Genomic DNA, 23,498 nt, shown 5'->3' on the forward strand with positions numbered 1-23,498 from the left:
AATATATTAATTTTATTAATAATGATTATTATTGGCACAATATCCATACTAAGTATTTAGGCAATAGCAATATAAAATTCTTATATTTTTATAAAATTGTGACATGAATACATTTTGTATTGCTAATTTTACTATTAAGATTATTCATATGATATTATTATAAGACCTAAAATCAGGTAAAATTGATACTTTTAGTTTTAAAAACAAATAAAAATACTAATTTTAAATTATTTTCTAATAATACCATCACAATGTTGGTGTCCAAAAGTTTTTATCCAATTTTTTAAAGTTGAACATAAATTTGTTGTAGTTTTTAACTACAATGATATTACCACTTGTATTAATTTGCATAGTTAATATCTAAAAATTAGATATAATATATTTAAGGTGTCTTAAATAATACATTTAAATGTAAGAATGTTTTGTAGAAGGGTTACATTATTTAAATGTTCCATTTCTATAGTTTTGACTTTAAATAGTATTTTTTTTTTTTTTTTTTTGTTTTGTTTTGTTTTGTTTTTTTGTTTTTTTGTTTTTTGTTTTTTGTTTTGTTTTGTTTTTTTTTTTTTTTTTGCATTATCAGATTAATATTACATTGAAATTTTTTAAATACTAATTAATCATGTTTGAAAAAAACTTTACTGAGTTTTATTCTGAATATGTCAAAAAATTAAAATACTAACAATTTTTTCGAACAAAGGTATTTAATGTTTAGCACTACAAACAATATAAAATCAAAAAGTAGTATATATTATTTATTTTTAAAATTTCTGTAAGTAAATTTATTTTATTTTTGATTGATTTTAAAATCTTTACCAATAATTAGTATTAAGAATTCATTTTTTAGAAAATACAGAAAAATAATTAAATTAGTGCAATAGAAAGAAGAAATAAAACCTAAGTATATAAATATAATATTATCTCGAATAAAATAGTTTAAAAAATGTATCTAATAGTAATAATAACACAAGCATTTAGAGACCACAACAAATAAACTACTATTATAGTTAAATGGTATAAATGTGTTGATCAATAATAATTATTACACAACCCTTTATTAAAATAAATTTATCTGATATTAAATACATTATATCCTATAATTATATATAATGAAATTAATGAAATTTTATATTCATTAAACTAAGTAGATTTTTTAAATTTTTGATCTGTAAAAATAGTGTTGAGGTATTTGTACTTGACCACGTGCAATGAATATATTGTGTACTAGACCACGTGCAATGAATATATTGTGTACTAGACCACGTGCAATGAATCTTGACTGCGGCTGTAGGACTCCGCACTTAGACCGGGGAACCCCAATTCCGTGCCTTTTGTTGCAATGCTCTTCACTCAAAGTTCTATATTACTCATGACTGAGCATTTTCCCACCTTGATTTACTTTAAGGGGGACAACAAAATAGCTGGAGAAGAAAAGGGAATATATATATATATATATATATATATTTATATATATTTATATTTATTTATAGAATGAAATCAACTAGAAAGCATAAAAACCATGTACATTATTTCTTGTGAATAATCTAAACTATCAAAATTAATTAGTTAATTATTTAATTAGATATGTCAATGCATGCAAAAAGAAAAAAAGAAAAAAAGATGGATTGAATCATACCATTAATATTTTTCTATCGTTTTACATGTGGATTATGATTATTTCTATTAGGAGTGATGTATTAATACAATGAGCTTTAAACTAGAATATCCTTGGTGTAATTTTTAATTTTAATGCATGATTTTATACTTTGAATGTAAAATACAGGAATGCAATTGTAATGTTGGTGTTATATTTTATAGAAGTGTGAATGTTTTCATTTACATTTTCATTGTGCACAATGTAAATGAAGGTATGTTTGTTGGACACTAATATGTATGATTCCATAGCTTTCTGTAAATGTGTGATATTGTTATGCATTTTATGTTACTTGAAGTATTGCTTATAGGTATTGGCATTTGTTAAAAGTAACAACTTCTGATTTTTTTAGATAAATGTCTCTAGAATAACATTAATATACTAAATTATAAAACCTAAAATCTAAAAAACAATACAAATTTACACATACCCTTGAGTAAAATATATATATATATATATATATATATATATACTTTTAATTATTTTTTACAAATACATGTATTGTTGAAATGTAGCTGTTGGAATTTTACACAAGGGTCTGTGGGATACTTTGAGCCTACTATACTTTGAAGATAAATTAAGAAAACAAGACAATCTTGGATAAATCCTTATTTGGTTCTCAACAAAAAAATCTAATCAACTATTATTATTGTTCACCACCATGCATTGTTACCCCTAATCTCTATAATAAGACACAATGGTGGATGCTTAGCAGCATATTAAGCAATCATGCACACTCCAATAAGATGAGTGGATGCTCATGGACATGTGCATGTTAGACTACCACAATAATAAAGCAACTTAAAGACTTCCTCCCACATTGTTGCCAAGAGTGATGTAAGTGTGAATGCCACCCACATACTTTATATTTTGCTAAATTTGCATTCTATCATGAATAAATGGGCTTCCCTCAAAAATCACATGCAATTCACTAATGGCTTCTATGCATGTTCTACCCAAGGGTCGAAGAAAACTGGGTCAACCATTCCAGGTGGGGGAATAGTGAAAGAAAAAGACAAGGCTAAGACAATATAAACATAAATGAAAAAGTATAATAGTGAAAAAGAAAAAGATAAGTGGAAGCGGGAAAGAAAAGGGACAGGTCTATGCCAGCTAAGCAAAATCAGGATGAGAGCGTGGGTGGCGGGGGATACACGTGTCCACCTTACTAAGCCACGAGGGCAGGTCCCGTTTAGCTTACGACACAAGCAATAGCCACGGCGGCACAATCTATATGGATGAGAGAATGATGGATGTAACTAACGGTGGATGTCATCTATCCAACACAGGTCAAACCCTAGATTTGTTTGTTTTATGATTTGCAGGCCACCGATGGAGCTCGGTGATCGGGGAAGACGGAGGGAGGAGGAGGTTATACTTGCAATCACTGTAGAAAGAATTGGAATAGGGTAATTGCGATGAATGAGTTTTATTTGATTTTATTGAATGAGGTTGTGGTGCTCAAGTTTCGAGTGATAAGCGAGCCGTCACTTGTGCGGGGAGGAAAGAGAGAGGCAGCAACGAGTTGTGCGTGAATTTTCGTGTTATCTATTTATAGGAGAAAGAATTGAGTGAAGTCTCGTGGTGGCGCCGACCTATGGTTGTTGTTGTTGTGCTTTCTGAGGAGGAAACAGATAAAAGGTGGGAATGAATCATTTGAGTTACAGAGGGGTGAAGACAGATTAAGCTGAATCTAGCGGAGATGCAGATTCATTGCGGCTTTGGCGGCATAATGCAGCTTCGAAGCACCTGCAAGTTTCGGTAGAGAGTCCATCCTTGCTGGCTTGTCGTTACATGTCATCAATCGAACCTGCTCCTTCCTGCTCTCGCCATCTCAGACTATCCCCCCCCCCCCCGCCGTCCCCCTTCCCCCGCTTCCTACTTGCAGCACCTTGCGGGGACTTGGAAAAGGCTTCCACGACGTTTCTTGGTGTCCATTTTACATTCTGTCGCAGGAAGAAGAGGCATGACGCTTACCTTGGCGGTGCTGATTATGGATTGAGTGTCTGAAGTGTGGTGGTTGATTGTTTGCTGTTTTGGAAGTGTTTTAGCAGGCGTTCTCTGGGTGTCGCGGAATTGGTTACCAGAGTTTTTATTTTTTATTTTTTTGTCTTAACGTTTTTTGAGTTTGTTTGGATCGAGTCTCTCTCTCTCTCTCTCTCTCTCTCTCTCTCTCTGTTTGTATTTCGGTGAGGTTTTTAATATTCGCGTGCGAAAGTTAGTATCCGTGGTTATATCTTCAGCTCGGTAGAAGCTGTACCCAATACTTTAATGTTTTTGGATGTTGAGTGCTAAGTCTAAATCATTTAATAGATGCTTTCAAAGACTCGCTTAGTTTTTCGAAACGGTGCGTCGAATTTATACAGCGTTTTTGAGCACTACTTCGGCAATACTACAGGTTCCGTTTCAAAGAGGACTTCTGGAGTTTTCTTTGTCAGAATCGTTCTTTCAAGAAAACCACCTAGACGTTGGGAGTGAAGTGGACCGTCATTCATGTAAGCCAGTAATCATGAAATTTGGCAAAACTTACACCGAGTTCATCGAGAAGGAGGCCAGCGTTCAACTGGCAGGCTGTTCTTACGTTGAGTTTAAAAAGTTGAAGAAAGTGCTCAAGAAATGTACAATGCATGACACTGCCAACTCCGGCGACGATGTTGATACTTTGACCTTCTCTTGTGGCGATTCACACTCTTGCACCGGGAATCCACGACCCAACTCAACAGCAGGTCTGAAGGTCATTGCATGCATCCAGACTAAGAAAAAGCAAAGAAAAGGCCCGCCTGTTTCGGCGTTGACAAATGGAGTGTGTCCTACGTCTTGCCCTGGTACGTTGATTGTACCGAAATGGGCCCTTTTTTCAAAGCACCATCCGAATGCTCGTTGCTTAAACCATGGTGCAGCACGTCTGTGGAGATGCATTCTGTGGCAAAGGGTGTGTACTTGATGCCGAGGTGCATTGAGAGTCAACTTCGCTATACTTATGTTTAGTTCGAATACGTTCAGTGTAAGAATCACTTCGTCTTTTCCACTGTTATTTGCGAAAAGCTCCGAATTTATGACGGAGCAGCACCACTGTAGTTTTGCATCATACTGAACGGTTACAATCTGCAGGTTGTGATGCAAAATTTTTTGGGATCCTGATGGAGGAGTTGGCGGAGGTGGTGGGATGCTTCAATACCCGTGCGGAGCAATTGGTCAAGCTGCACAGGGCATCAGGATTGAAAAAGTATTTGTTGGGACGGAAACGCAACAATCGTAAAGCCATGATTCAGGAGGGCCAGCTTCTCATTAGTTATGCCTCAATGAATGCGATCGCTGTTAGAAAAATCTTGAAAAAATATGACAAGGTACTCTACTGCATTTTCTCGCTATCCTGATTTCGAGCATCTACCATATGGTGAAGCTTGGTGGTGGTGGTGGGAAGGAATGAGATTTCTCAGGGTTGATTGTTGTTGGGTGGTGATCTGCTCCTATTTCTCTGGAGCTCTCTTTTGTATAGTTCCTCAGATAGCTGTTAGGGGACTAAAGGCGCTGTGCGTCGCCATACGACAAGAATGTGGAACTATATTTTTGCATTGCAGATTCTAAGATATATCTCCATATGCAGGTTCACAAATCGAGAGAAGGGGGTATATTAAAAAGTCGTTTAATGGCAATGCGAAGCGAGCTTTTGAAGTCACCTTATTTAGTTGAATTGGGAGCGCTGCATCTGAACCTTGCTGATGCTAAGGAGGACACCTCGTCAGTAGCAGATCTGGTTGGAGAATTTTCGTGCAACTTTGACAGCTCATCACCGACCCTTTCCTGCACGCTCGTGGATTCTGCAACGCTGGACTTCGACCTTTCATGCCCCATATGCCTTGTATGTACCTTTGGCCTCCATTTCGCTCCTTCAACGCTAATCTGCTCAGCTTATGCATCTGGATGGGTTCTATTTGTACACAGGCACATGTGACATACTTTACTAACATCTTGGCATATGAATATTTCTCTGCCATTACAGGACACATTGTTTGAACCAGTAGCTCTAGGGTGTGGCCATCTATTCTGCAACAATTGTGCATGCACTGCTGCCAAAGTGTTGGGACATGAAGGTCCTCGGGCCGCTCGTTGTGATGCACAATGCGCCATTTGCCGGCAGGTATGTTCAGACTGCTCTATAATGTTTAGTGTCGTTTCTGCTCTTGTAGCCTTTTACTTTCTGAAGGCTTGTGTGTGGGCCTAAGAATCGTGGCAGCTCAATAGATATGCATTTCTAGCATTCTAAATCTATCACGAGCCATCCGGTATATGTGAATTGCTTATGGTGCTGTTTGGAGAATGCTTCATGGAGACGTATTCAATGTGCTGAAATCACAGCTTCGGTGTGGATGTGCAGCCCGGAGTTTATCCTGATGCGGTTAAACTAAAGGAGCTCTCTACTCTGATAAAGAACAGGTACTACATCTCATGTCTACTTTTGGAACACCTCAAACGTGTCTTCTGGTACTTATAGATTTGCATGAAATGTATGGGTCTGGTGAGGTTGTTTGATAAATTTCATCTATCATGGCTCATCTTATAAAAATTTGATTAGAAACATGTTGAATTTGCTCCTTTGTTCAAATCATGGTATGTGCTGGAATCTTATAGAGTTGTTGTTACAGTAAATTCAAAAGGTACAGTATTTATAGGGTTCCAAATCTCAAAAATTTCAGTGAAAGAATCAAGTGATATTCATTCATTTTTTACTTTTAATCAAGTTTAGAATAAACAAAATTATAATTCTTATTTACAGTATTGATAGTACGAATGCTAGATCTGATTGTAGGTATATATTGTATGGCTCACCATCTACAGCTTTTGTTCATACATCATGATCAAAGTATTTGTTTAAGATGTCCTTTCCAACATATTTTCTGATGTGAAATAACTCCTGGTCAGTCAGGGATGAAATGACACGTGCCACTACGCACTGCATTTATAAGTGATTAGCTTAATGTCACCGTCGGGGTCACAGTGCAACGTTGTCAATATTTAACCAATTTCTGGCAAACTGGCAGGGCTTCTGAATATTGGCTGGAGCGATTCCACCAGGAACGGAAACAGCAGCTGAAGCTTACAAAGGAGTTTTACGACCAGCAACTGGAAATACTGCTGGGCATGCGGGACTCAATGATGAGCTTGCATTAGCGAAACCATCACCATAGTCTGGTATTACGGCAGTGGGGAGTTTTATGTAATAGTCACCACCAAGTAGTATGTGGAGGATCATAAATTACAAGAAACCAGCAATTCACTTCAGATCAACTTTTTAGTGGGGTCTCTCGCCCTTATCAAATTAGGGTTTGGGTGCACAAAGTCGCTAGAATTGAGTTTCTTTTTTGACTTAGAATTTTCTGCACTTGAACGAAAATTGATAGTTTGTAGCATTGCTCTGCTTGTTTTTAGAAGTGTATAGGATCCCTGACATAATCGACCAAGATCGACGAGATCATATATGAAAGTGCACCTCTTCATTACACGGTTACACACCATGTTTTTCCCCATTCAAGTGTATATTTGTTTCGAGTCTATTGCAACTCTTATGTATCCTTGGCAGCCTCTGCCAACACCCCTGCCTTGATCTTCCATCCTTTTTTTTTATCTTCATTTTTATTTATTTGATTTGATTTTGTTTGTGCCTCAACCTAGCAATTTGTTGAACCCTGAAGTTAAGGCGCCAGACTCTTGAAGGTATTTGCCATCAACATTACCGGTTCCAGCAGTCTATTCTGAAGTTTAGAATTTGATTTGGTTTAACAAGATAAGAACGAATCAGAGCAGGATGATGGAAGTGTTGCTGTTGATGCTGTTGCTTCGAATGAAATCAAGTTTTTCCACATGTAACTGTTTTGCAACTCTTTCTTAAATCCTTTTCGACACGACTGATCTTATTCTAAGATGTGAATCGATGTTAGTAACGGCCCTGCCATGAAATTGTCTGGAATTCAGTGTGTTAAAGAATGTGCTAACTTTTTCTTTATTTATTCATATGTCGCTTGCGTAAGTTTGACTTGATTTCGGCACAATTGTTTTTTTTTTTTTTTTTTACTTTCACAAAGTGTTGTGTTACTTGTAGGTAATGCACCTTTGTGCCCTATCAAGTTTTAATCGTCTATTCATGTTCGTTGTTCATGTTCGTGGTTCTACTCACAAGTTGTGATTTGTCTTAGTTCTTTTGATAATGGCTAAAACAGAAGTTCGATCAGTGCTTAACAACGCTTTAATCATGTAGCTAGTTGTTAATCATGATGGCTCAGATTAATGTGGTTTAAAAGGGGGTTCCTTAGTGATAGAAATACACGATGTGCTGAAGGGCGAGTATTAGCACAAGATGTGTATCCAGACATGATCTGGTGTAGGCATTGGCATGGGACACCAGTGACCATTGATGTGGAGTACAAGGAACAAGGCGTCATCATCTATTACTGGCGCCAATACTGAGGATTACTGAACCTATTACATTTGGTGACTTGAATAAATAAACTGCCTGCTGAACTGAGCACAGAAACTGATCAACTGCATGAAATAGCCAACCGGCACACCCTAGAGATTTGATTTCGCTCTTGACAACTGCACTAGGTCTTTGCGTAGAATTTTCCCTGATGCAGACTTGGGAATTGCATCAACGAAAGCGACTTTCCGCACTTTCTTGTACGGTGCCACCTGTAAAATTCCACCCCACATAGTCGTTCTCAATGACACGATTGCATCTGATGCTCATTTGCAGGTTTACAGGATTTTTTAACGGAACATGAACACTTCATGGCTGCAAGGTTCCTGACTATTTTAATGCTTTATGACAAAGTTGCAGAATCAGTTACTGGATGATTGAGTGGGATATACAAAGACTTATTCCGTTCAGAAAATCGAGGAATAATCTACCTGTTTCGCAATCCAGTCCATGATCTCGTCTTCATTAAGCTGTTGCTCCGGCTGTCGCACAATCCATGCCATCGGAATCTCGCCAGAAATCTCATCCGGATATCTGAGTGCGGCAAATTTTAGTGTGCTTTGATATATTGAGTCCAATAAAATATTTAGCAGTTAGTAAATTACAATTTCATGTTCTTGAATACTTGTTTCACGTTATTCTACAATTTCCAGATGTACTCTCACCATTACGACCATACTCACGACTAAAATTCCAGCCAGTAGAGGTTCGCAACTGCTATCTTCATTGAATATTGCATTGGAAGTCAGGAAAAATGACACCACACTTACGGAATGACTGCGCAGTCCAGGACAGCTGGGTGGGATAGTAACAAAGCTTCGAGCTCAGCAGGTGCCACCTACATCAAGGAAACCAAGCATCCATTTAAAAGAATGAATGTAATCGGACGCCATGTAACCAATATAATCTTTGATACAGTAAGGGCAGAGTGGATCATGGACAATTAAACCAACCAAGTATTAGCCCTTCCCCAGGTAAGAAAACAACTCCATTAGGGCACCCATGTGTTTCAAATTCATCCACAACGTTATGCAAGTCAAAGTACTCGCCATGACTGCAGCACAAGAAACAGAAACTGCAGCGCATGAGACAGGTATTAACCGGCAAATGACGTGAACTCACTGCAAAGCCCTCTGGCGGAACAATCAATCAAGACAACAGCTTTTAAAACAAATTTTAGGTTAACCTGAAATGCATTGTATTTGATAAGCTCCTTCAGTCGGTCTTTAACATCAAGATATCCGTCGTTGTCGATTACAACAAGATCACCAGTGTGGAGCCAACCATCCTTATCAAGGGATTCTGATGTTGCCTTGGGATTATTTAAATACCCTACACATAAAAATAAGAAGTTTGATTAAGACTAGTATTCTATGTCGATGACTTCAGCATCAAGAGTGATATTCGATATTTCATCAAAGCTTTACTTTTAATAAATAAAGAATAACTCATCAAACACATAGTAAACAATCTGCAGTGTAGTTCTGTTACCTTTCATGATGGTTGGTCCCCGGATCCAAAGCTCTCCCTCCTTGGTGGGGGGCAAGGGCTGGTTGGTATTAGGGTCAACAACCATAGCCTCCATGTTTGGAAGAAGCCAACCAGAACTGCCAAAATGAGCTGCCGCATCATCGACGTTAACTGGGCATGTGGTGCAACCAGCCGTTGATTCCGTCAGTGCATATCCCTAATATTGTCAGTCATTGAATTAGACGCTATTGGCCTGAAGACACATTGTATTAAACAAACTTACGCTTTAAACTTTAGAACATACCTGTTTGTGAGAAATAAAGCCTACCTGCTTAAATTGGACGGTTGGGAGTCGCTTAGCACAAGCTTCCAACATTTCCTTCCCCAGAGGAGCCGCCCCACTTATAATCTGTACCAAAGAGCTCAAATCGAACTTGAACACAATGTCCTGCTTTGCCAACCCAATGACAATTGGGGGCACTAAAGGCAAATGGGTAACTCTGTAGGTCTGAATGGTCGAGAGCATGTTCACGAAGTCAAACTGAGGCATCACAACCAGCATTATTCCACGAGCCAAAGAGGCCACCGTGCAAATTCCAAGCCCATAAACATGGAACATTGGGAGTAAAAGCAAAAGAACATCATCAGGCGAGAGCGTCTCATCGCTCCCGGCGTTCAACATGCAACATAATGAGATGAAGTTTCTATGCGTAAGGACCACCCCTTTACTGGTCCCGGTGGTGCCAGATGAGTACAACAGAGCAGCCGTATCATGCTGCTTGATTTTAACCCTGCATAAACGAACATCATCAAAATAATAATTTTAGTCACACTGTGAGGAAAGATTACAAAAAAGACAAAAAGAGGAGACCAAAATTGAACTAGTGATAAAGCTTAGGAATAGTTTCCAAAACAATCCAGAGATAACTTCAATAGAGCCCCTCTTGCAAGAGTTTCATGATTCCAAAACATTACAGAAGTGGTCACAAATGACAAAAAACTACTGATGATTTCCAAGCGCTTTCATGACATAATTTGCAACCAGAATAACTAGGGAAAATTCACCCTTTTTGTTGAGAAACACAGTAAGCCTTCCGTGGGTGTAGTTGTACATCAATAGATTATTCATGTCCCTAATTACCACACAACACATCTAAATATATGAGTTCTAGTAGAAAATGGAAAGAAAGTTTCGGTGGGTCATTCATAATTTACCTTGGAACACCATATGGGTCAGTTCTTAGCAATTCTGTGTACTGGTGGATCGGCTTGCTGCTGAAACCAGGAACAACCTCATCATCTCCAAAAATCACCACAGGTAGATCGAACCCCGCAATCTTCTCCGTTAGAGCAGCCGTCGTGAATATAAGCCTTGTCCCTGCAAGATTCAAATGACGCCAATTTATAGGACAACTAGTATAATCATCTTAGACTTTCGAAAACATCTGTTATATTCTGACAAATTAACCCTCCGGAACGTGCCATGGATGGGTGTATTGCCGTGATCACAAAGGTTTCCATAACAACAATCACAAGGTTGGCTAATTGTCTTGCCCAAGGTAAACCCGAAGAGAATCGGAGCTCAGGCATTAATTGCTTTATCATACGCGTGACAGCTAAAGCAACATCCCATTAGTTTATTTATCAATTATGTATTTGCCATGAAGAACAGATTCATCACATTGTGGCAGACTGAATCTGCCGATCAAGCGGAGTAGCAACCAAGCCATATCGAATGGGCAACGATCGAGCGAGAATAAACCGCACCTGAGTCTTTCATCTGCTTCTGAACCTCCCCCGCTGTGTTCGCCTGATGGACCGTCGTCAGCACTGCTCCAAGCGATACTACAGCTAAGAAGATTACGGGAAACTCAATACAATTCGGAGACAAAAGCATCACAACATCGTATTGCCGAACGTTCAGGCACTTGTACAATCCTGCCGCCAACGCTCGCACTTGCCTCTCCAGCTGATCGTAGGTCAAATGCCTCCCGCTTGGAGCGTCCATCAGAGCCTTCTTATCCCCAAACTGAGGGGCGAACACATAACTTCCCAAATCCAAATCACAAGCCTGTGGAATCCACACCGGCTTCCGCTTGCTGAAGTAGATTCCATCGCTGCTCCGATATCCCGACCGCGGGTCCGTGCCCTCGGGCAAATGTTTCATTGCTCGACAGCACGCGAAACCCCAAACTTCAAACCACTACGTGAACAATTATCCAATCCAACCACGAACTTCACCGAAATCTCACCGATTTTTACACCCTGCCCTTCATCAACTAACTAACCTCAAGCAGCGACTAAACTCCAACCACTTCGACATCCAATGCTCTTCTACTCAAATTACCACCAAAACTCGACCGATTCTATTCCACCACCAAGAAAACGTCAAGTTCACACAAAGCAACACAGAGTAAAGTCCGATGCAACTCCCGGAACAGAGCTACAGTCGTTTTCCTATTTCTGTTCTCGAAATCCAACGCCAACACCGCCACCGCCACCGCCACTTGCGATTGCGCCGTTTTTGTCAACTGCGCAATCGATTCAGGGTCAATGAAAGAATGCGCAGCGAAATGGGAGGCAGTGATGGAACAGTCGAAGAAGCCCTGAGGAGGAGGAGGAGGATTTTATTTTATTTTATTTTATGGCACAAAAGAAAAAAAATTCAATTGCAGGGAGAGACTAATACAGAGCCAGACAGAACAGAGTTGAAAACCCCCGCCTGTAATTGACTGGACTAGTGACTAGACAGATAGTTAGCATGCATCCCACCTTATTGGGTTTAAGGAAGGGAAAATTTCATTTGTACCCTTGAAATATGTGGAAATACCAAGAATATCCTTGTAATTTTGATAATTACACATGTACCCATGAATTTTCTCATGAATTTGTACCCTTGGACTTAATAGCTTATCAAATATATCTAGTTTTGCTCATTTTGAGGCCCAAACTGTGTGCCACTATTGTGATGTTACATGATTAATGAATGAAAGAGAGAGGAAAACATTATATTATAGAAGATCTTATTTTAAAATATCATAGCAAATTATCCTAGAAAATAGGTAGTAGTCAAAAAGATAGTAAAAGATACTATTGCTGCTTGTTTATGAAATAGGCTTCTATTTACTTTGTAGGGCCATAAATAAGGCAAAACAAAGTAGATTGGGAAATAAAATGATATAGATATATGCAGGAAGGAGTTAAGAGTAGATTTTAGCAAAATTTACCTCAAGAAGCTAAGAATTGATACTCAAAGAGAACCAATTGTCAATGTGGGTTGAAATCAAACCCTAAGGCATAAAACTATGCACCTATGATGACTCCACGGTTCTTTGGTAGATTAAAAAGTGGGCTTTGAGAGCAGACTTACAAAGAGATTTTTGGACATTGGTTTTATGTCAATTGAATTAATATTCAGTTTTGGGAGGATTTTCAAAGTTAGTGATGTTTTCAATTGGTTTAGATTTTGAGAAATAAAACAATGTTTACACATTTGAAGGTTTCTTGAGTTTTGTGGTATGTATAAGGGTGGATTTTGGTTAGAGTTTTGGTGTACTAATTGTGAATGTGTATGCAAATTTTGAAATCAATCGAAAAGTTAGATCAAAGTGTGTGAAGGTTTTTGTGGGTTGAAATCTCAAAAATTGGAGTTTGAAGGTCAGTAGATATTTTTAAGATGTTTAGCAATTTATCAATTGGATTGAAGTGATTTTTTTTTTATTTTTTATATGGAGACTAGACTTAATTTGCAACAATTTAAGTGAATTTTGGGAGAAATCCAATGGTTCAATAAAGAGATATTGGTATTGGAAGTTCAACATTCAAATTGGAGTAGGAGGCCAGCCTATACTTGAGTGGATTTTAGGATTTTTCATCCATTTGGTAAGTGCAATTATCTTCAAATTTGTTGTACTTATTTTTAACTAAGAGATTGAGAGGTGTATAAATTTTTAAGCAAGATCAATGGTTAAATCAATAGATATTGGAGTTCTAATCTACCTTAGGATTGGTTTGAGTTGGTTAGGGTTTGGTTTATGGTTTAGGATTTGTCTAGGATTTGGTTTAGGATTTAAGATTCTTTTAGGATTTGATTTAGAATTTAAGGTTTTTTTAGGGCTTAGGATTTGTCTAAGATTTGGTTTAGGATTTAGGATTTAAGGTTTGTCTAGGATTTGGTTTAAGACTCATGATTTAATTAGGATTTGACCAAGGATTTAGTTAAAGTCTATTAAGGTTTCAATTAGGATTAAAGTAAGATTTGATTAGGATTTATTTAAGATTTATTCAAATTTTTTCTAATATTTATATAGGATTTCTTTTGGATTTTTTAAAGATTTCTTTAAGATGTACTTATTACTTTTTTATGATTTTTTAAGAATTTCTTTAGAATTTCTTTAAGTTTTTTTCATGTTTTTTTTGTAATTTCTTAAAGATTACTTTTGGATTTGATTAAATCTTAATTAGCATTATTAAGATTTAATTGGAGTTTTTTAAGGATTTTATTAGAAATGTTAGGATCTTGTTGTTGCAATTTTCCTTCTACCTTGCATAGCCAAGTGCTCGATACATTCTCAAGCAAGACTTCAGATAATACAACACTACAAAATGTGAAGTGCAGTACTTTTGGGAATAGGTCTTGCATCCCTTTATTGTTGGCGCTACTGACACTATACCTCTCCGTTGAAACTTTAGGTGCCAAAAAGACATAGTCAAAGCTAATAGAGGTTTTTTTTTGGATTGATAAATAGTAGAAGGAACTAGTATACAACTTCTCCTTGGCAAAGAACATGTATGAGGAGCAAAGGAGAACATACTTGATACACAATGCAAACAATGCCTTGTAAACATTGTCATTATCTTCTTCTAAAAGCCAATATGATTTTAACCTAGGTATTGAGAAAGTATGTGGTATACTTAGAATTTAGATGATTAAGACCAAAGTTTTTTGTATTAAAGAAGACTTCAATTCTAATAATTTAGTTTTTGTGTAGAAATTACTTACAAATAATCTATCATTCTTTAAATTATTAGTACTAAACCTTTGAAGTTTGAAATAATTTTTCTTGTATTTTTATTAATTTTATTATTTACAAGCATATATCAAGTTTTTATTTTTATTTTTATTAATTTTATTATTTACAAGCATATATCAAGTTTTTATTTTTATTTTTATTTTTATTTATTTATTTATTTTTGATATCCTTCTAATACTTTTTAGATGTTTTTTTGGTACTTTGAACTTGAAGCAATGTAATTGTAGAGCTTCAAATACTTTCCTAATGGCTTGCAAAAACAAATACTTTCATCACTTTGGCACAACAAGCTCAAAGTGTAGTTTAGAAGGACGTGCTAGAATGTTTGATTTTGCTCTTTTATTTATGCATTTTATTTGGAATTATTGGTATGGTGGATTAAGAGATGTAGTAATTATTCAATTGATTGAAGTAAGAAGATTGCAAATTTGATGTTGAGGTGCTCAAAGTAAGTGTTTTCAATACCAAGATTATTAAAGTTGTGGGTCCAAAAAAGTGATAGCTTCCACCATTTTTTTTTTTTTTTTTTTTTTTTTTTTTTTTTTTTTCAAAATAATAAAATAATAATAACAAGGTAGATCCATTTTTTAATACTTTTGCATGTTGTGTTAGACAAAATTTTTAGTTAAAATGATATTTTTTTAGATCTTATTTTAAGCTCAAATTGAACTTATTGAACAAAAGAAAATACATGCTTGTAGTATGTATTTAATTCAAATAGAATCAATAGTATATAACAAAAAAATTTGTTAAAAGAGGCTATTGTTGAGATTATGATCTCTAAACTTTATCAAGCTACAAGAAACACCTCAATACTATGAAATTATATACATTCCAAAATATCAAATGTTTTTGAAAATTAATATCCTTAAACAAAGTAGAGACAAAGTCAAATAGGATATCCATAGAAAAGTTTTTGATAGGTGCATCATTTGATGGAATTACAAAATAGAACTGTATTAGATAAGTGATAGTGGCTATCCTCACATCACATATATAAGGTGCCAAAATTTGACATCATGTAGAAAGACACTTATTTAAGAAAAAATTAGAAATAATTGATTTATTGTATGCTATATAAATGCCTTCTCTAACACTAATTTTTTTAGCTTTAATCATCTAAGCTCCAATTGTACTACATATTTTTTTAGCACCTAGATTAAAATCATATTAGCTTTTAGAAAAAGATGGTTACAATACTTGTAAGGTGTTATTTGCATTATGTACTAAGTGTACTCTCATTTATTCCTCATACTTGTTCTTTGCCAAGAAAAAGCTGTATGTCATCTCTTTTTGTTGTTTTTCAATCCAAAGTAAAATCTTTCTTAGCCTTGACTATGTCTTTTTGGCACTTGAAGTTTCAACAAAAAGATACAGTGTTAGCAGCATCAATAGCAAATGAATGTGGAATTTGTTTCTAAAAGTGTTACACCATATATTTTGTAATATATGATTTAGGTCCTAAATTGAGCTAAAATTAGATATATTTGATAAGCTATCAAGTTTAGAGATATAATTGAAATTATAAAAAAACTTGGAAATACATGTATAATTATAAAAAATATAAAGATATTCTTGATATTTTCACATATTTCAAGGATAAATGAAAATTTTCTTTTAAAAAAAGTGTGTTGACTACAATTACAATAAGAATGCCAAATGACTTAATTGTTAACTCTAAAAAAAATCATGCTATTGCTACCCCATGTGCTATCAAAGCCAATAAAGATAAAGTAAGTAATGAAATTATTGTTGAATAATATAGTAGATAGGTTATACTACTCTAAATTTCCATAGACTTAAAAAATTTTCCATTGTTTTATAATTATGCAGTCTAATAGCAAGTCCATGTTGTAAAAAACTATGGCATTTTGCTTTAGCTATAGCACCAAAAATATTATATCTTAGAGTAAAATCTAGATTAATTTGACTTTATCAAATTACTTAAAAATATTTTTGGTAAAGAAGTAGTGGAGCCAATTTAGATTAAATTGGAAGTGTGGATAAGATGTAGGCTTTAAAAGAGCTTGAAGTACAATCAAGTACCAATTTCAAGTATATTGGAGATAGAAGAAACTCTAAAATCAATGCATTATTGATTTTGTCACGTATGGATAGAATAGGTCGGATGTATCAACATTGTAGCTGATTCTAGCTCTTCATTTATTGACCACAATTGACTTATGATAGAACTCCAAATAAATGTGCCTTTCTTTGATATTTGCTTCTTATGCTATGTAATTTTTTAGTTGAAAGTAATACTAGGAGAAAGCTGGTCTTTCTATTTGGAAGTATGTAGATCAATTGGAATATCGACTTTATAAAAGATATCATAGAAGGACTTAGTAGTCATGGCTAAGAGCAGAATATTATTAAGCTACTCAAATATTTTGGTATTGAAGAGCCGAATAATGGATCCATAGTAAAAATGAAATAAGTTTGGTTTCACTCTCTTTTGTACCTGTAATATCTGCACTTGTCAAATGGTGCTTTCAAGGGTTGCAATGCTTGTGGAGCTAATGAAGTTAGTATTTTAAAGGTTGGGAGTTGATGTGAGCTAAGAATGCTTGTCAAGGACTTTTATCAAGGTCTAGATTGTCTTGGTTAACATGTATGTATCTCTTAGGATATCAACAATGGTAAGAGTACATATTGGCTATTAAAAGAATTATTATGTTATTAGATTGAAATACCAAAGTAGGTATAATAGCCTAGTTATTAAAAAATAATCTAATCCATTTTTTGGCACCTAATGTAGTATCTCTATTATGGAGGAGAATTCTAAAATTTGACTAAATAGTTGTAATAATGTTAGACCAGCAAATAGCCTATGTATCTTTAATTTTAAATTTTTTCTTAACAACTAGTGAGAGAAGTGGATTGATAGAGTCTTTAATCTAATAGTCTTGGATAATGCATAATCTATTATCTGCTAGGAATGTAGCATGAAAGCTTAAAAAATATAAATAGAAAGTAATTCATAGTTTTGAGCTATTGCATAATTCAATATTTAATGCATCTATGGTAGATGACAATTAACACTACCAAATACAAAAAATAATTATTTTTCTTACTTTAGTTATTTTATTCCAAGTTTTCAAGCTTAGGGCACTCTATGCTTGAAAAGCATTAACTAAAGAAGATTGATGGCTACTATCCAATTTTTTTTTGATTGATAGCACAATAAAAAATATTACAAAAAAATGTGGAGATTAGAGAGGCTTGATTTATAAGCCTTAATTATCTATTTATATAGTAATGCATTCATAGTGCTTTCAAGATCTATAAAATTCAACCTACTTATATATATATTTTTTTAAGAATAAATTTTTTAAGCGATCTTTAAGTGGATTTTATATTCATATCCTATCTATAATTAGTTTTAGAGAATATTTTTAATTAGTTTAATTATCTTCTTAGATCTAGCTCAAATTCTAATAAAAAATTATAAAAATTATAGTAGACTTTTAGACTTAGTTGACTATTAACTATCTTTTTTTTAAAGATAATTTAATAGAATTCTAATATGTGAGTTTTTTTTTACTTTGATAAATAAAAATTCATCTTTGTTGGCTGTAGAGATGTTTAATTCAAATGAAGTACTTAAATTTTTTGTTATGCAACCTTCTTTGATCCATGTCTATTCAAATTTATTTATCCACATTTAATCATTGGCATTAATCATTGCTTTTTTATCTAATAGTGTGATTTTTACTATGTCAAAGTAAGCTAATGGAAAGTCTATGATAACTATTGTTATTAACAAGAAGTTTCAATTCATTCTATTATAATCTTTTAAGAAGTTAAGCTTTAAAAAAAATTTATCTTGTCTTCTCTTCTTTGTTCAAGCTAATATTTCAAATATAAGCATAATATTGTAAAAAATGAATTTGTGTTTGAAGAAGGTGCTTTAATCCTAATTGATGTTAGAGGTATTCCAAAGTGTTCTTGGAACCGGAATTGAAGTGTCTTAGTATAGATTTTATAAGCCATGTTGAATGAAATGATGGAGTGCCAATTAGCTAATATCATCCAATCACTGCCTTTCAAGATTAATGCTATTAATTCTTTTATCACACTTTTATTAAATGAGCTATGTACAATGGCTTTTTCTACCATCTATGAATAATCTTTACTAATAATTTTTTAGTACATGAAGAACAAATCCAATGCTACTCCATTAAAGATAGAGATATGGCTTTTGGCCATGTCAATGGCTAATGTGTGAAGCTTTCTATTTAGCATAGGTTTTTATAACTTATAAGGCATCAAAGAAATGACGTTAGACTGCAATACAACCATAATGTCATCTTTGGCTACAACTTCTTCTATACCTTTATTAATTTTGTAATACTGAGTAATGAAGTAGGCCTTGTACTTTGTTGCTATCACTTAATGGCTAACCAAGAGTCACCACTTTGACTCCAAAGCTTAGTTAGTATAGATTGAGTTGATTTTTTTCATACTACAGTAAAAAAATCTATCAACATTGTATCTATAATAGTCTTTTAGCAGACTTTAGATCAAATACAATGACCTTCAAGTTTCTTGGTTTCTATTGTTGTGATAATTTTATGATGTATTTCTTCTTTTATATATAAGGTTATATTATTAAGATCCTCTTAGATCTATTTTTAAATTCTTATCAATTCTAATCAATAATTCTTTTCATATTTTTAATTAACTTCTACAATTAAGACATAATAACTCTTCTAACACTTTGTAAAATATTGCAGCCTTGTAAGAAAGTTTTGGATGGATCTTCTTTCCACATCTTAAATCCTTATCACTATTTCCTTGGTTTTTGGAGCTACAAGGTAGGATGTATTCATTTTGTAGTTACCTTGCCTTTAGCCTTTGTCTATGACTGCTAATTTGAGATGGAAATGGTGGTAATTAGAAATGGTGTTTGTGTCGAAGATGATGCATCCTTTCATTGCAACATTGACGTTTAGATTTTGGCTCCTAGAGAGGTAGTATCTATGAAGGTGACTTAAGATTAGGCAACATTCTTTGTGCTAATTGTCCTAAATAAAATATATCTTGTATTGATATTTGAATGGATCTATAAATTGAGAAGCTTTTTTGAAGGATTCCCATGCCAATTTTTTTTTGTCCAATAGCAACCAACTAGATTGAGAAGATTAATTTCAAGTATGTTCTACTATATTAAAACTACCAACAAATTACCAACAATAATTTATTAGTAGATTCAATGTGATTTTTTACCATAATTGTACTCTTTTAATAGAGAAATTTTAGTAGAAATTCACCAATCCAATATCACTTTTAGAAGTATCACTAAACTTAATCAAGATTGCCTAATTTTTCATAATAGTGCCATTATTTTCTTCAAATAAAAATAACTTGTTATCTCTTAGGTTGCATACTCTTTCCTTGTTTGGACCCTCCAAACCATCAATGTTATAGCATAAGATAGCTTTTTCGATTTATTAACCAAAGCATGGCAAGAGGATTTTTTCAAGATCTTAAATGCAGTCATCTTTTAATATATATTTTTGTAAAATGACTATATCTAGTCCGCCTTCCACATTTTGTAAGAAAATCTTAGATCTACTTAATTTATAATAGTCATTTAAATCCCATATATTAAATGTTAGTGATTTTATAATCATAAAAAAAGAAGGAGCTCTAAAATAGGAAACTATCTTAAAATCTAATATACTTATTAGTTTTTGGTAATAGAAGGTATTTTGAGATGTTAAAGATGCGACATTTGATCTTATTCTAGATTTTATTGTGGCATAATTATGAGGAGTTAGAGTCCAAATTAAAACATCTTCAATGCACCAATTAATCATTGTTTAAAGGAATTGGAGATGGCTAATGACATTTGAGAGCGATTGTAATTTCTTTATTAAATTTGATGCTAATTTAAGATTGATTGATTTAGTAAGAGTTTTTATGCTCAAAATTGAATTGGTGTAGCTTCAAAAATCCAATATCTTTTCAAGGATGTATAGGCTTAATGTATCTTTGATATAATTCATGAGTCTATGAAACAATAGATGAAAAATTGCATAAATACTTTAATCTTTGATATGCAACTAATGAGTGAATTTGGAGTGGGCCTAAATCCTCATAAAAGAAATGAAGGAGAGAAGAGGATATTGCCTTCTTATAAAGTAAAAATTGTAGATATTGTCTTACAAGAAGATATTGTAATATGAGCTAGTTTTAATTTTTTTATGGTCTAATAAAAATACTATAGTGAAAAAAGATGTCTAACAGCTGACATGATCTTAGATGTAGTGGCTATTGCAATACATTGAAGGATTGGTGTAGAGGTAGAAGCTATATAGAAAGTGATAGAATTATCAATACTAGATATTGATAATATGGAGGTAGATATTTTTGATAAAAAATATGTCATTTTATCAAGGCGAGGAGTAGAAAGAAGAATAGATAGATATTTTAATATTGCTTGGTTCTCTTAGATTAGGTACAATAGAGCCTTCAATGGATGGAAGACACAAAGGATTAAATTTTGTAAGAGAACTCAAGCTATGCTATGGAATCTCCTACCTACTAAGATAAAACCTTTATTATTTATTAAAAGTCTCTTTTGGAGAGTTTTGTCTTTATCTTGAGTTGTCTAAATGTTAATTTTATTAATTCTATAATTATCTCATCTATTGGGTAGTTACTTTTCAATTGATTTTGGTATCTTTACTCTAAGTTTGTATGGATAGAGATTGACCTTTTATTATACATCAAAACAAAATTTGATTCAAACAAGCATGCATGCGTAATCAACCAAGATAATAATTAGATTACAAGTTTTATAATATTTTATTTCAAGCTTTTTTTTTTTTTCAATTGCAGCTAATATTAAGAACAATACAAAAACAAGGTTCTGCAAAGAATTTTTTTATTTTCATTTGTCACAAGTATTTTTTTTAGTTTGCCAAAAATTTCAAGAATAAGGCATGTATACTACCAAAGAAGTCTTTTAAAATTGATTTGAGTAGAAATCAATATATTTTAATAGATTTTGAGGTCAAAGAAGGTTATTTGCTATTGAAAGATATACATTGTTTTGTTGGAATAATATAGAGTAAAGACTAAGATCTTCTCACCTACCTCTTTCTTTGAGGCATTTAGACAAAAAAATCCACAATCAAAATTATCACTAGAAATGATCGCACCAAAATGTGAGGCTAAATTTCACCATTTGATGAAACCTATGCCACACAACAAGTCCAAGAGGTGGAATTGGAGAGCTCCCAATTATGTAATTGTTAGATTAATTTAAATCTTTATATCAAAAATTTAATTATTTTAGGCCTTCCAAGCAATGGTTACTAATATTAAATTAATATGTTAAATAAAATTTACTATGCAAAAAAAATAAAAATAATTAACTAAATTATTACTATTAATTGACCATAAGAATAAAACTTAAGTTTGAATTAAAAGTTAAGTTAAAAGTTAAGTTAAAAGTTAAGTTAAAAAAAGTTAAAATTAAAAATTAAGATTAAAAGGTTAAGTTAAAAGTTAAAAGTTAAAAGTTAAAAGTTAAAGTTAAAAGTTAAAGTGAGAATTCTAAAGGTTAAAAGTTAAACTTAAAATTTATTAGCCAAAAAGTGAAATGTAGAGCTTACAATTCACTGTGAAGATGATAGTAAAAATAAAGTGAGAGAGGTGAAAGCGAAGGTACCTTGACAACACCTAAGGATTGAAGGCAACAATCCTCCTCTACTCCAAAATTTGCCAAAATTTGTAATCAGCTTTAAATTGAATTATTCTTAGCTTGTTGCAAGGCTGACTTGAAGACGCTTTTGATCCAACAATCTTCGTTGCAATCTAATAATCCAATTGTGAGAATTCCTCCTTTGAAGTTAAGTGATCCAAACTACCGTAGTGATTAACCGACTTCACTTAGAAATTCACTAAAAATTCAGATTGTCAAATTCACCAAATCTTATGCCTTTCAGAGCTTAGATTATAAAAATTGATTCTCCCAAAATTTCAAATAAATCCAATTCCCAAGCACTAAGAAATGCCTTTCCAAACTCGATTGATTCAAACTACAAAGGCAGTCGATCTCCCTCAAACTCAAAAATTCACCAAAAATTCCTTCTTACTCCAAATCAAGAAAGTCTTATCTTTTTGGAAATCTAACAATAAAATTCAAAACTATTCAAAATCTCACATTAAAAAAAGAGAAATTGAGTGACTGATTGAAGAAAAACTGAAGCCCTTGAAACCTTTGGGATATTTGGTAGGCCGAGGAGATATCTATCTCAATGAAACATATTTTAAAACTTAATGACCATCCTTCACAATAAAAAATCCATACATAAAAAATCACAAGGTTCACAATTAGAACTAAAATCTAAATAAAATTAAAATTAGGATTTCGGCCAAATTTTGGCATGGCTCTGCCCTTCATCCAAAAGAGGAGAGAGAGAGCGCTTGGAAAACCAAGCCTCTCTTATAAAATTTATTGGAGGCTTGTAGAAAGGTGGCTACATCTCCACCCTTGATTTTTAAGATCCCTAATCTAGATCTATGGCCTTCATTCATCCAAGAGCCAATCATGTTACTAAGGCTGATGGCTCTTGTAAGTGGTCAAGAAAGCATTTTTTTATAAATCTAACTTCACGATTGTGTTCAAAACACCTTTTTAAGCTAAGATCGACTACTCACATGCCTCAATCCATGCTCAATTATAATTTTCATGGAAATTTTTACTTACAAGGATCTTGGCATTTTTTGTGAAATTCTTCAAAATGAGAATTTCATTGCTTTTCTTGTGTTTTGAAGGAGAGGTTGCTGATCTTATTTTCTTCACTCCACAATGTCGTGTTGTAACATGACTATATGGTGAAAATATAAATGA

At 33.7% G+C, this 23,498-nt stretch overlaps 2 protein-coding genes across 4 annotated transcripts; one reads left to right on the forward strand and one right to left on the reverse strand.

The window, feature by feature from the left end:
- Positions 1–3,383: 3,383 nt before the first annotated feature.
- LOC112290519 (putative E3 ubiquitin-protein ligase BAH1-like 1) lies at positions 3,384–7,182 on the forward strand. 3 transcript variants are annotated; one of them, XM_073538215.2, is made up of 7 exons: positions 3,384–3,415; positions 4,053–4,479; positions 4,766–5,001; positions 5,262–5,516; positions 5,658–5,795; positions 6,033–6,091; positions 6,697–7,182. In XM_073538215.2, exons 2-7 carry the CDS (start codon positions 4,164–4,166, stop codon positions 6,824–6,826), a joined length of 1,134 nt encoding a protein of 377 aa, XP_073394316.1. In that variant the 5' UTR covers positions 3,384–3,415; positions 4,053–4,163; the 3' UTR covers positions 6,827–7,182. The 3 variants fall into 3 exon arrangements, with proteins under 3 accessions (XP_073394316.1, XP_024392630.1, XP_090111376.1); XM_024536862.3 differs by lacking the exon at positions 3,384–3,415 and adding an exon at positions 3,475–3,618; XM_090255250.1 differs by lacking the exon at positions 3,384–3,415 and having other exon boundaries at positions 4,474–4,586.
- An 887-nt stretch (positions 7,183–8,069) lies between these two features.
- Positions 8,070–12,167, reverse strand: LOC112290518 (beta-phenylalanine coenzyme A ligase). Its single transcript, XM_024536861.3, has 8 exons — positions 11,367–12,167; positions 10,815–10,977; positions 9,928–10,390; positions 9,621–9,816; positions 9,316–9,461; positions 8,900–8,967; positions 8,561–8,663; positions 8,070–8,341 (listed from the first exon to the last, which is right to left on the reverse strand). Exons 1-8 carry the CDS (start codon positions 11,764–11,766, stop codon positions 8,222–8,224), a joined length of 1,659 nt encoding a protein of 552 aa, XP_024392629.1. The 5' UTR covers positions 11,767–12,167; the 3' UTR covers positions 8,070–8,221.
- Positions 12,168–23,498: the final 11,331 nt, after the last annotated feature.

The sequence above is a fragment of the Physcomitrium patens genome, chromosome 13 (genome assembly GCF_059467195.1).
Source record: "Physcomitrium patens ecotype Gransden chromosome 13, ASM5946719v1, whole genome shotgun sequence".
In the NCBI taxonomy this organism is placed as follows: Eukaryota; Viridiplantae; Streptophyta; class Bryopsida; order Funariales; family Funariaceae; genus Physcomitrium; species Physcomitrium patens.